The 13033-nt window shown below is 39.1% G+C and overlaps 1 protein-coding gene across 2 annotated transcripts in view; it reads left to right on the top strand.

Annotated features, from left to right (window-relative positions):
- gtpbp4 (GTP binding protein 4) overlaps nucleotides 1-13033 on the top strand; it is a 38232-nt gene that overhangs the window by 22823 nt on the left and 2376 nt on the right. For both annotated transcript variants that reach the window (XM_043690672.1, XM_043690673.1), the window contains exons 11-16: nucleotides 4866-4940; nucleotides 5018-5069; nucleotides 6647-6747; nucleotides 9299-9499; nucleotides 11005-11070; nucleotides 12389-12532. In XM_043690672.1, coding sequence (XP_043546607.1) covers nucleotides 4866-4940; nucleotides 5018-5069; nucleotides 6647-6747; nucleotides 9299-9499; nucleotides 11005-11070; nucleotides 12389-12532 — 639 coding nt within the window. The remainder of the gene's footprint in view (nucleotides 1-4865; nucleotides 4941-5017; nucleotides 5070-6646; nucleotides 6748-9298; nucleotides 9500-11004; nucleotides 11071-12388; nucleotides 12533-13033) is intronic.

Below are 13033 nucleotides of genomic sequence, written 5' to 3'. Positions count from 1 at the left end.
AGTTAATTTGTCCATTCAACGCTTTTTTCCTGTCTGAGCTTGAATGGTGAATGGAATGCAGTGTCCTTGTTCTCATTTGTGTCTTAATTTAATGTTCACTCTTGGGTCTTTCTAACAGGGATTACTTTAGAACAAACTGTAGGAGATAAGTCGTAGGAGCCAAAGTAAGCCATTCAGCTTATCAAGTTTGCTCTGCCATACAGTGAGATCATGTCAACTCCAGTATCCTGCCTTTTCCCATTATCCCTTCCTGATTAAAAATCAATTTATCTAAATCTTAAGAATACTTAATGACCCATCCTTGATAGCCCTCTGTGGTAAAGAACTGCACAGATTCACAACTTTCAAGAGAAGAAATTCCTCCGAATCTCTATATTAAATGCTTAACCTGAGATCATGCCCTCTGGCCCTGGATTCTCCTGTGAAGAGAAACAACTTTTTAAAAGTCCCTTAAAAATGTGTCAATGCCTCTCATTCTACAAAGTTCCATTGAGTACAGCTCCAAACAACTCATTGTCCTTTCATATGACAGTGCCACTATACCTAGTATCAGCCTTGGCTTGGTTTGCCTCGAATGGCAGTATATCTTTCCTTTGATTAGTGGTTCAAAACTCTTTACAGTATTCTAGCTGTGGTCTGATTAGTGCCATGTGTAGTTTTAACAAAACTGTCAAATATTAATACTGCATTCTGTTTGAATTAAAGAACAACAGTCTGCTTACCTATCCAGTTATCTTATTTGCTAGCTTTTTGAGATTTCTGGCTGAGGACTCCCAAATCCCTCTGTCCTGCCAGTTCTTGCAGTCTTTCTCCATTTAAATAATATTCAGCACCTCTTCTTCCTGCCACAATACAAACCTCACATTTTCCCACATTTTATTCCATCTGTTAAGTTTTTATCCCACTCGCGTAATCTGACCGTATGCCCATGAAGGCTGTTTATTATCCTCACCACTTCCCTTCCCACCTATTTTTGTGTTATCCACAAATTTGCTTGTAGTGCATTCACTTTTTTGTCCAAGCCACCACAGATTACTGTGGCACTCTTCTAATTACAGTTTGCCATTGTGAAAATCCCCTCAGATCTCAACTCTGTTTTCTATTAGATGGCTAATTGTCTACCTATGCTTGTACCATTTTGCTTAGTCACATTAAGTAACGTAATGTGTGTTATCTTACCAAAGGTGTTGTGAAAAACCAAACATATTACCTCCACTGCTTCCCCTTTACCTATCCTTCCTGATACCACCTCAAAGAATCCTAGTAAATTTCAGATATGATTTCCTCTTAATGAAGTCATGCTGACTCTGCTTGACCGTTTTCTATATTTTTAAATGTTTTGCTGTTACATCCCTTATAATAGAGTCTAACATGTTCCCAAAAACAGGCGCTAAGCCAACCGACCTAGTTACCTGATTTTTGTTATTCTGTTTCCTCTTTTAAACTAAAGGTGTTCCATTGTCAGTTTTCCAGTCGTCTAGGACTTTTCTTGAATCTAAGGATTCTTGGAAGATTGCTACCAGTGCATCCACTATTTCTTTATCTACTTCCTTTTATTATTCTAGAATCCATCCCATGAAGTTCAGGAGATTTATTGATCTTTAGCCCAATTAGCTCCCTTAATCTTGTTCTGCAGTGATTGATATTGTATTTATTTCCTCTCCTCCTTGGCCCTATGATTAGTTAATAATTTTGGAATGTTATTAGTAGTGTCTAATACTACGAAATATGATGCAAACTCTTCATGCAATTTCTCTGCCATTTCCTGGTTCCACACTATTATTTCTCCAGCCTCGTTCTTTAAAGGGGTTATAGTCACTTTGGCTTCTTGCTTCCTTTTTATATATTTAGAGAATTCTTGCTGTCTGTCTTGCTATTACTTACAAGTTAGCCTCAAAGTTTTTTTTTGGTTTTTTTTTTAGTATAATTTTCCCAATCCTCTGGCTTAGATCTTTGTCTTTGTCACATTGTATTTTTTTCTTTCTATTTGATGCTATCTTAACTTTCTTGGTTAGCCATGGTTGGTTTATCCCCTTTCTAGAAGCCTCCTTCCTCACTGGAATATATCTTTACTGTGGGCCATGAAATTGTTTTCTTTAAATTCTGTCATCGTTCCTCAACCATCTTTACTGCTAAACTCTTTTCCTAGTGCAGACTTGCCAACTCACCCTCGTTCCTTTGTAATTAATTACTTAAGCTTAACACAGTTGTTTCTGATCCAAGCTCCTCCCAATCAAACAGAATGCCAAATTCTACCATGTTATTGACAATATTTCCAAGGGAATCTTTTAACATAATTTGTTAAATTTGCTTCATTACACATCACCAGGTTCAAAATAGCCTGATCCTTGGATGGACCCTTTTCACCCATGCTTAACTTTATTGACCTACGCTAGTTTCCTCATGGCTCAGATAGCAATCCAGCTATTATTAACTCAGCAGTTCACTTGTTTAACTTAGTTCCCTTGTCTCCTTCCTATCTGAAAGATGTTGTGAAACTTGAAAGGGTTCAGAAAAGATTTACAAGGATGTTGCCAGGGTTGGAGGATTTGAGCTATAGGGAGAGGCTGAATAAGCTGGGGCTGTTTTCTCTGGAACATTGGAGGCTGAGGGATGACCTTATTGAGGTTTACAAAATCATGAGGGGCATGGATAGGATAAATAGACAAGGTCTTTTCCCTAGGATGGGGAGAGCAGGAGTTTAGGGTGAGAGAGCAAAGATATAAAAGAGACCTAAGGGGCAATTTTTTCATGCAGAGGGTGGTGCATGTATGGAATGACCTGCTAGAGGAGGTAGTGAAAGCTGGTACGATTACAGTGAAAGGCATCTGGATGGGTATATGTGTAGGAAGGGTTCAGAGGAATATGGGCCAAATACTGGCAAATAGAAGTAGATTAGGTTAGCATGGACAAGTTGGACCGAAGGGTCAGTTTCCGTGCTGTATATCTCTGATTGTATGACACTGTTAAAAATCTTTAAGCAAATCTTCCTTACTAGTCTCAGAAATGTTATTAGAACCAATGTGGTCAATGGATGCTGGATCACTCCATCTACAAGTTTTTCTTTAGCCCCATGGTGATGTGCCTAACCATGGTAAATGGCAGACACCACAGCTTTTGGAATAGCTGCAAAGAATATTATGTGTCACCCTAATTATACTGACCCATACCACAACATTGTTATTTCCATTGCCCTCTTAAATTCTTCCGTGTGCCAAGTTGGCTCATCTTGCCTCCTATCTGTGCAGCTTGCACATTGTTGGGATGATTGCAGGGACTGATGGTCCTCAATTGCCTTACCTGGAGTTACCCCCTCCTATCACTGATCATAGGCTGGTCTTGAATTACCTAGTCTGAGGGATGTGACTGGCCTCTGGAGCAAAGAATCAAGGTAGCTTCCTCCTTTTCTCCTCTTCCTTCAACAGCCCCCTCCAAGTCCTCAGTTCTGATCTGAAGCCCCTCAAGCCGCAGGGGCTTAGTTACAGATGTGTCCACTCTGGATCACATTGGTGCCCAGCTGTAATGTCTTTATAAACCGAAAGAAAAATCAATATCGATCTAATACTTAAGCAGTATCTTTGCAAGAGAGAGAGAAAGAAACACTGGAGACCTAATTACAAAATGAAGACCTCACTTTTACTTTAAAGAGTAGAAGTATTCACCAAATTCTTTCCCCGCATGTGTGTAATGCTTAGCATTATTTTACTTGGGTTGTTTTTGCTCGCTGAGTTTTGAGGTGCCACGTCACACTGTAACGTCACCCTGGCTGACGTTTCGTGAACTAAGGCATTGTGGCTTGTACTGTCCTATTGAGTGCATTGGCCTTTTGATCTTGTTTGACATTTATATTATTTGGTTGACAATATAAAAGGCATAGTTAGCACGTTTGCGGACAACACCAACATTGTAATCAGTGAAGAAGGTTTTCTAAGATTACAAAGGGATCTTGATGAAATTGATCCATGGTCTGAAAACGGCAGATGGAGTTCAAGCTGGATAAATGTGAGGTTATTGCGTTTTGGTACAACAAACGAGGGCTTATACAATTCAGGGTAGGGCCTTGTGTAATGTTGTAGAACAGAGGGACCTAATGGTACAGGTGCATAATTCTTTGAAGTTTTCATTGCGTATAGACAGGGTGGTTAAAAAGGCATTTGGCACGGTTGCTTTCATTGCTCAGTCCTTTGCGTGTAGGAGTTGGGAACTCGTGTTGAGGTTGTACTGGACATTGGTGAGGTCTCTTCTGCAATACTGTATCCAGTTCTAGTCGCCCAATTATGGGAGGGATATTATCAAGCTGGAGAGGGTTCAGAAAAGATTTACGAGAATGTTGCCAGGTATAGAAGGTTGAGTATAAGGAAAGTCTGGGTAGGTTGTGGCTTTTTTCACCCGAGTGTAGGAGCTTGAGAGGCGATCTGATCAAAGTTTTTGTAAAATAATAAGAGGTATAGATAGAGTTAATAGATAGTAATTGATTTGTTTTTTTTCCCTAGAGTAGGGGGTTTCAAGACTAGGGGTTACATTTTCAGGTGAGAAGAGAGATTTTAAAAAAGATGAGGCAAACTTTTTACACGGTGGTTTGCATATGGAATGAATGCGGGTACAATTACAATGTCTAAAAGACATTTGGATGAATGCATGAATAGGGAAAGTTTGGAGGGATATGGCCCAATGGCAGACAGGTGGGACATTTAGTTTGGCTTTATGTTTGGCATGGACTGGTTGGACCAAAGAGTCTCTTTCTATTCTGTATGACTCTACTATAGCACTTCCCCTGTTTACAGCGCACAAGTTAGTGTTTTGGATGTCTCGAGTTAAATTTGCATTGAAGAAGATTTGTTTTGTCCTGTCTTCTGCTATTTTAGGAAAGGCTGCCTTGGATACCTGAAGGAGCTTCCAAACGCAGAAAAATGGAAGTTGATGCTCCAAAACGTAAAACGGTTAGTGACAAAGTGGATTGTAACAATTATTCCAAATTTCTGTCAGGATTTTATCATGACTGCTGTTTCTCTGACAGGAGCGGGACTTGGAGTTGGAGTTGGGTGATGATTATGTCCTGGACCTGCAGAGTAAGTAATTATTTGAAATGTATGTTTTTTGTCATCATCCACATAATAAATAGCCACAGTTAAAATTATAATTGATGTTTTGAACATTTGACATTACTCTTACTAAAATCTGTATATTGTGCTGTCTTAAAAGGTGACCCTGCTCGATATATCATTAGACTGACAGGCATACAGTTTTAATTAGAAGCAAATGTAAAAGTTAATTTTCAATATTGAGTATGGCAAGATATAAGAATTTGTGAACAAAGGGAATCGGGAAGAAGAACAAGGTATCAAGAAAGATAACTTTTATCTCATTTTCAATGCAAACCTGTAATAACTAATTTATAATGTTGTAATTATAACAGCACTAATGCCTACTGACTGGGAAAGTGTCAGATAGAGTTGTACATACATGACATGTCCTGGTACCTTTTCCATCCAGCAGCAGTAGATTAGAATTTGTGCCTCAAATGAGTTTGTTCTGCATTGTTGTTGTTATTTAATGTACGTTGTATCAATTGGGTGTCCATAAGCTTCACCCATGCAACTATAGTCTTGAATATGAACTGTCTGTGGAAGGACTTAGTATGTGGTTGATTAGGTCATTTGGATTGCAAATGGGGCTTGCAATCCAAGGATTACATATTCACGTCCCACTCTGGGTAATGAATTTTTAAAAATATTTTCAAATTGCTTACTTTATTGATTTTTATGAGAAACTATCCTTAAACTAAATATTATAATCAGTTTTTCTTTTGAGTTAATTGAATGTTCAGAATCTAGTTTCTTAATTGTATGACTTCATTTCCTGAAACGTCAGAAGCATGATTTGCAGCAGGAAGCCTTTGATTAATCAGCGCGTAATCTAGATTCAAGAAGTTGCAATGTTTAAGGACTGAACATACCTAAGTTAGTAGGTAACATGATTTTGTTGTCAGCCTCTGTCAAGCCAGCTTGTTTGTTTTAATGCAAGCAAATGACTTGGTCAGAGACTGGAACGGTATCTGGGTATGAAGTGCTCCCTTTGTATTAATTCATACATAATAACAATCTTGTCACCAACTCGGAATTGAATGAAAGTTTCATAGCAGTTTGTCTTAAGCTTGGGCCCCTATTGTGCTAGTTCATATCTCCACCGCCTTACCTTGATGGTAAGATGATCATCAACCCATTGCATCATTAAAAGCTGCTATTTAGTCAATGGAATCTATGTAAACTGAGTAAACTAGCCACTTGCCTGCACCTAGTCCATGGCTTTGCAGGTTTTCGTGTTTAAGGTATAAATCAGATATCTTGAGGGTCCCTTGATGATTGATCTCAGCCAACTTGATATTTCCATTGACAGTTTGGCTTAGTGTACATTTAACTAGCTTTAGTAAAGATATATATGAAGCCTTGGAAAGGAGCTACCTGTGGACATTGTTTATTGGTTATTTCATTTAAATGTCACATGCAGGTAGAAATCCTTTCCAGATGTACTGAACGGGAGTTTGAGCCTATGATTTGTCCATTCGCCAATAATATTTGTGTGGCAGTTTCACTGCTAATTTATCAAATACTTACACCTCAGTAAATAACATCTGTTCATTCTTTAGAACACTGGGATTTAATGAATGAGTCTGAGAAGCATGATCTGATTCCTGAAATATGGGAAGGTCACAACATAGCTGATTACATCGACCCTGAAATTATGCAGGTGAGTCAGGGTTATCTTCTACCTTTTTAATGTTATTAGTTTTGTGATTTGAGAGAGTAATTTTATGAAAGACATCAAGACAGCACAACGATAGCTTATAGAGTCATTCAGCATGGAAACAGACCCTTTGGTCCACCTCATCTGTACTGACCACACATCCCAATCTGACTTAGTTCCCTTTGCCAGCATTCTAAACGTTTCCTATTCATATACCGATCCAGATGTCCTTTAAATGTTGTAATTGCATGCAACTCCACTACTTGCTCTAGCAGCTTTCTCCATACCTGTGCCACTTTGTGTGGAAAAAGTCATCCCTCAGGTCCTTTCTAAATCTTTACCCTCTCATCTTAAGTCTATGTCCTCTAGTTTTGGACTGCCCCACCTGAGGAAAAATAGATTGATTATTCACTCTATCCATGTCCCTCATGATTTTATAAACTTTTGTCATGTCATCTATCAGCCTCTGATGATCCAGGGAAAGAAAGCTAACCAATTCAGCCTCTCAGTATAACCCAAAGATTCCAGTCTCAGCAACATCCTTGTAAATCTTTTCTGCATCCTCTCAATATCTTTCCTATAGAAGGGTGATCAGAATTGTATGCAGTATTCTAAAACTGGCCTCACCAATGCTCTGCACATCTGCAACATTACATCACAACTCCTATACTCAGTATTCTGACAAATGAAGGCAAATATGCCAAACACCACCTTCACCACCCTGTCTATATACAACTTCACTTTAAGGAATTATACACCTAATAACCCTAGGTCTCTTTGTTTTTCCCCGGACTGTCAGAGGCTGAGGGGTGACCTTATGAGGGGCATGGATATTTGCCAGGGTTGAGGGAGTCCAGAACTAGAGGGCATAGCTTTAGGGTGAGAGAAAAGTTTTGAAAGGGACCTCTGGCAACTACTGCACGCAAAGAGTGGTGCGTGTGTGGAGTGGGCTGCCAGAAGAAATGATGGAAGCTGATACAATTACACCACTTGAAAGGCATCTGAATGGGTATATGAATAGGAAGGATTTAGAGGGATATAGGCCAAGTGCTGGCAAACGGGAGTAGATTAAATTAGGATATCCAATCGGTATGGGTGAGTTGGACTGAAGGGTCTGTTTCCATACTGTACATTTGACTCACCAGGATCCTACCATTAAATGTACACTCGAAGTCCTGCCTCTTGGTTTGCCTTAACAAAATGCAACACCTGACATTACCTATATCAAACTCACATCTGCCACTCCTCAGCCCATTGATCAAGGTCCCATGGTACTCTGAGACAATCTTCATTGTCCACTACACCACCAATTTTGGTGTCATTTACAAACTTACTAAATATGCCTCCTATATTCACATCCAAATTATTTATACCAAATGCTAAAAAGCAGTGGTCTCTGCACTGATCTTTGTGGCATGCTTCTGGTCACAGGCCTCCAATCCGAAGAGTAACTCTTTACCACCACCACCACCTGTCTCCTAACTTCATGCCAATTTTGTATGCAGATGGTTAGCTCCCACTGAATTCCACATGATTTAACGTTACTAACCAGCCTATAAAGCGGAATCTTGTCAAACGCTTTGTTGAACTTCATTTAGACAACGTCTACCACTCTGCCTTCATCAGTCTTAGAGTCATAGGGATGTACAGCATGGAAACAGACCCTTCGGTCCAACCCGTCCATGCTGACCAGATATCCCAACCCAATTTAGTCCCACCTGCCAGCACCTGCCCATATCCCTCCAAACCCCTCCCACCCATATATACCCATCCAAATGCCTCTCAAATGCTGCAATTGCGCCAGCCTCCACCACTTGCTCTGCTAGCTCATTCCATACACACACCACCCTTTGCGTGAAAAAGTTGCCCCTTAGGTCCCTTTTATATCTTTCCCCTCTCGCCCCAAACCAATACCCTCCAGTCCTGGACTCCCCCACCCCAGGGAAAAGACTTTTGTCTATATTTATCCCATCCATGCCCCGCATGATTTTATAAAACTCCTATGAGGTCACCCTTCGGCCTCCAACAGTCCAGGGAAAACAGCCCCAGCCTGTTCAGCCTCTCCCTATTGCTCAAATTCTCCAACCCTGGCAACATCCTTGTAAATCTCTTCCGAACCCTCCCAAGTTCTTTGTCACTTTCTCAAAAAACTCACTCGTGCATGAGACACAATTTTCCAAGCCATGTTGACTTTCCCTAACAGTCCTTGCCTTTCCAAATGCATGTAAATCCTGTCCCTCAGAATCCTGTCCAACAATTTACCCACCACTGCTTTAAGGCTCATTGGTCTGTAATTACCAGGGTTTTCTGCATAGGGTTCTCTGTAAGTCAAACTGCCTGTGTTACTGTTTGTTGAATTGTCCTTAGAATATGGTTTGAATCAGCCACCTGGGTTTTGAGGAGTAAAATACAAACAAATGCCTAGTGATTTATAATGCTTTTTTTATTTTCAAAAACTGCATTTCGATGTAATTTTCTAATGTGTGTCAGCTCTCCGTCTTCTATTTGAGATTTGGTGTCAGATTTTAAAAAAAACGTACACTCATCTTTTCAGAAATTGAAACAGTTGGAAAAAGAAGAAGAATTGAAACAAATGGCAGGTGAATATGATTCAGATTCTGAGAGTGAGGATGAAGAAATGAAAGACATTAGGAAGTTGGCCTCTCAAATTAGAGAAAAGAAAAAGATGCAAATCTTGATATCCAGAGAGAAACAAACAAAAAAGGGTCCCAAGATGCCAAGAACGGCTAAAAAGGTTGGTACTTTTCGTGTGTACTATTTTCATGAATGGGTTCTTGTGCAATATCTTCGATCATAAACTTCAAACTTAAATTTATTCCAGTGTATCAACATATTGGTGATATTTATTGTGGTCATCTAGGTTTACGTGACAAGTGGAATTGCTGTTCCAGACTTCTCACTTCGATTAGGATCCACAATCACCTTCTGGTAGTCATTCTGGTCGACCCAAAACTGTTGCCTCCTTTTGTCATACTTGCAGTCTTTCCAAGTGTGCTTGCCAATATGAAATAAATTCTGTGCGCTTTTGAGTTTGAAATATGTAGCACTTGATAGCCAATTGAGATAACCAACACAACATATTGCCCTTAAATACTGTCACATAGTAAAATTGTAAAATGGGGGAAAGTATTGCAACATCCCTTTAAAAGAGAGTGTACTTTTTGGTGCTTAGAGATTTAAAAATGGATGTCTGAACAGTTAAAAGTGCAGGTGCACAGAGAGCACCTGAATTGAAACATATATTATATCAAACAACCTAACATAGCAGCATTATTACCCAGCCAATTAATTTAAAAAGACACTTGGAGACTAAGGACTAATTGAATTTAAAACTGTTTTGACACATGGAACCCAATCAATCAGATTATAAGAATTTGATGCATCATGGGGGTATATAAAACCAGGAATTTTGAAAATCAGCAGAGAGCCAACTGCCATATGAAGAAATAAACATCTTACTCTCTCAAGAAATCTCTAAGGAAAAAAAGTACTATCTATCCATCTATTCATAAACGGTACCATAGCACGGTCAGCTAATATTCCAGACTTTGGCAGACTGAGAAGGTATTTCGGGCAGACGAAGACAGCAGAGAAGACCGAAGAACATTCAGGAAGACACATCCAGTGTGAACTTTGAGAAATTAAGTTTTAATTTATTAATTTCTTATTAATTAGGTTTATACAAGTGGGACTTATGTTTATTTGCACAGCATTTATTCCAGGAGAATTTAGTTCAGTTCAGGAATAGTTAGTACTTGGGGGGAATTGTCCGGTCTGATAGTAATTCTGCTAAATTGTTTACTGTTGAAGTTGAATAAATAAATTGTTATTTGTTACTTACAAAGTGGAGATCAGAGATTTTCTTTCCTTTTAACCCACTTTAACAGATTTGAAGGGAGAGGCGAATCTTCTAGGTATTTTGGATATAGTGAAAAGTAGAAGGGAACCTCTGCTTCCATCAGGACCGATTGGCGTTGATGTGTCGGTGAATTACCGGAGGAGTTGGACCCCCCACCCCAAATAACAATATGTTCAAGATAGTTATGATAGTGGAGTTCTAAATTGTTTTGCAAAAATCAGTATTATAGTCTGATTCATTACATGTTTCTTTGACCATTATAATAATAATATTTTCTAAACATAAATATGAATCCAGATGGATACATTGGATGAGATGGTAGAATCATCTTAAAGAACCTTGACAGCAAAAGTTCTAACTTTTTTTTCCTGTTTTTACAGATTGAACGAAAAACTTTGGAAAAGGAGATGGGATCACTTGGTTTAGATATGGATGACAAAGATGATGTAAGTTTTTTTTTAAAAAATAAAGATTACTTAAAATTGTTCAGTTCTGATGAAGGGTCACTGGACCCAAAAGGTTAACTCTGCTTTTTTTCCGTAGATGCTGCCAGACCTGCTGATTTTTCTTTTCCAGAGATTTCTGTTTTTGTTTCAGTTTTCCAGCATCTGCAGTTCTTTGTTTTACTTAAAGTTGAATCATTCCGTTCAGAAAGAGAGATGGCTGTGGCCCAGGACCAATGTATATATTCAGTTTCTTTGCGTGGCTGTGTTCTTGTAGTGATGCTTTGTGGAAAACGCATGCTTCCTCCCAAGAAGGCAGGATGAAAAAAGATGTGGGGAAAAAAGATGAAGAATCTTTTCCTTTTAATCCTTCCCCACTTCAGGCATATGATTCAGCCACTGATGTAAACTTGTCAGCAGTTGATGCAAGGTGCTGTTGAATCACATGCCTCCCACACCATGTGGGTTGTATTCTCCGTTAGTTTGTGGCAACTTTCTAAAGCGTACTTTAAAATTGTGCTCAAGTTCTACAATAAAGAGCGAAACTCCAATATCATTGTTTTGCTTTGAATTAAGCATAAGTAATATGACACTGTACAATGTTGTCCTCTGTACTTGTATGTTGATTTTTAATTGCATGAACTGATTGCCAAATTTAGGTATTTTTATGCCAAGAGTGGCAAGCAAGTTAATGTGTAGATTAGATTCCATACAGTGTGGAAATAAGCCCGTCGGCCCAACAGGTCCACACTGACTCTCCAAAGAGTAACCCACCTAAACCCATTTCCTCCTGACTTAAGCATCTAACACTATGGGCAATTGAGCATAGCAAATTCACCTGACCCGCACATCTTTGGACTGTGGGAGGAAACTGGAGCACCCGAAGGGAACCCCCACAAACACTGGGAGAATGTGCAAACTCCACGCAGACATTCACCCAAGGTTGGAATTGAACCTGGGACCCTGGTGCTGTGAGGCAGCTGTGCTAACCACTGTGCCGCCCCAAGGTCAATTATGCACAGGCCTGCAGGAACTATGAATTTTCCTAGCTGTTACTCAAACTATTATCCTCTCATGGTCAAACATTAATATTAAGCTTCAGGAATTCAATAAATAGACTGAAAGCTGTTTTGACATGCAATAGTTTGATTATAAACTGCCCTTCCTTGGAAGGTATGACAAATTTACATTCTTAAACTGTATTACAAATGTAATGATGTTCACAACTTTTAGAGTTTTTAAACGCATTGAATTATCATATATTTTAAAATAATTGTGAGCTGCTTAAGTGTAAATTTTACCTTTTCCTCACATTGTTTAGGCACACTATGCTGTGCAAGCTCGACGATCTAGAAGTGTCACCAGAAAGCGTAAGCGTGAAGAATCCCAACCACCAACATCTAAAGTTCGAAGTCGGAGTACTTCTCGCACTCCACGTGATCTTTCTGGTGTGCGTGATGACAAGGTTTGTTCCCAATACACAATGCACTGCACTGTTTTGAATAGCATTTTGATGTTTTTCAATAAGCTATAACTCATCTCAATTCCATATATACAAAAACATTGATGACTGTCGCAAACTGACAATTTTGCTTACATTTCTCCAAGAGAAATTTTGAAAACTGAAAATGCTGGACAACTGTGATCTAGTTGTTGTTTGCTTCTTGGATGAAATTTGATTGTTTTGGATCCTTGTGCTTTTAACATCCCTTGATAAAATTTGGGATGGTTTATTTGTTGTATAAGAGTGGCATTTTTGTTCACATTTTGTTTGGAAGGAAAATAAAGGTTTGGGGAGCTGATGTCTGCTGCCAGTTCCAAATCAATGACCTCCTCTTCCTATTTCTTATATCCTTGTATTTAACTAACTTGCTTGAGTCTTTAGGTACTGGAGGAGATTGATGAGGGTATTGTAATGCAATGCTATACAATAGGCTTGTGAACAATGATAGAGCTGTGGAATAGG

This window comes from Chiloscyllium plagiosum, chromosome 5, assembly GCF_004010195.1.
Source record: "Chiloscyllium plagiosum isolate BGI_BamShark_2017 chromosome 5, ASM401019v2, whole genome shotgun sequence".
NCBI lineage: Eukaryota > Metazoa > Chordata > Chondrichthyes > Orectolobiformes > Hemiscylliidae > Chiloscyllium > Chiloscyllium plagiosum.
Note: the sequence above shows the minus strand (reverse complement) of the source record. Positions and strands in the feature narration are given on the sequence as shown.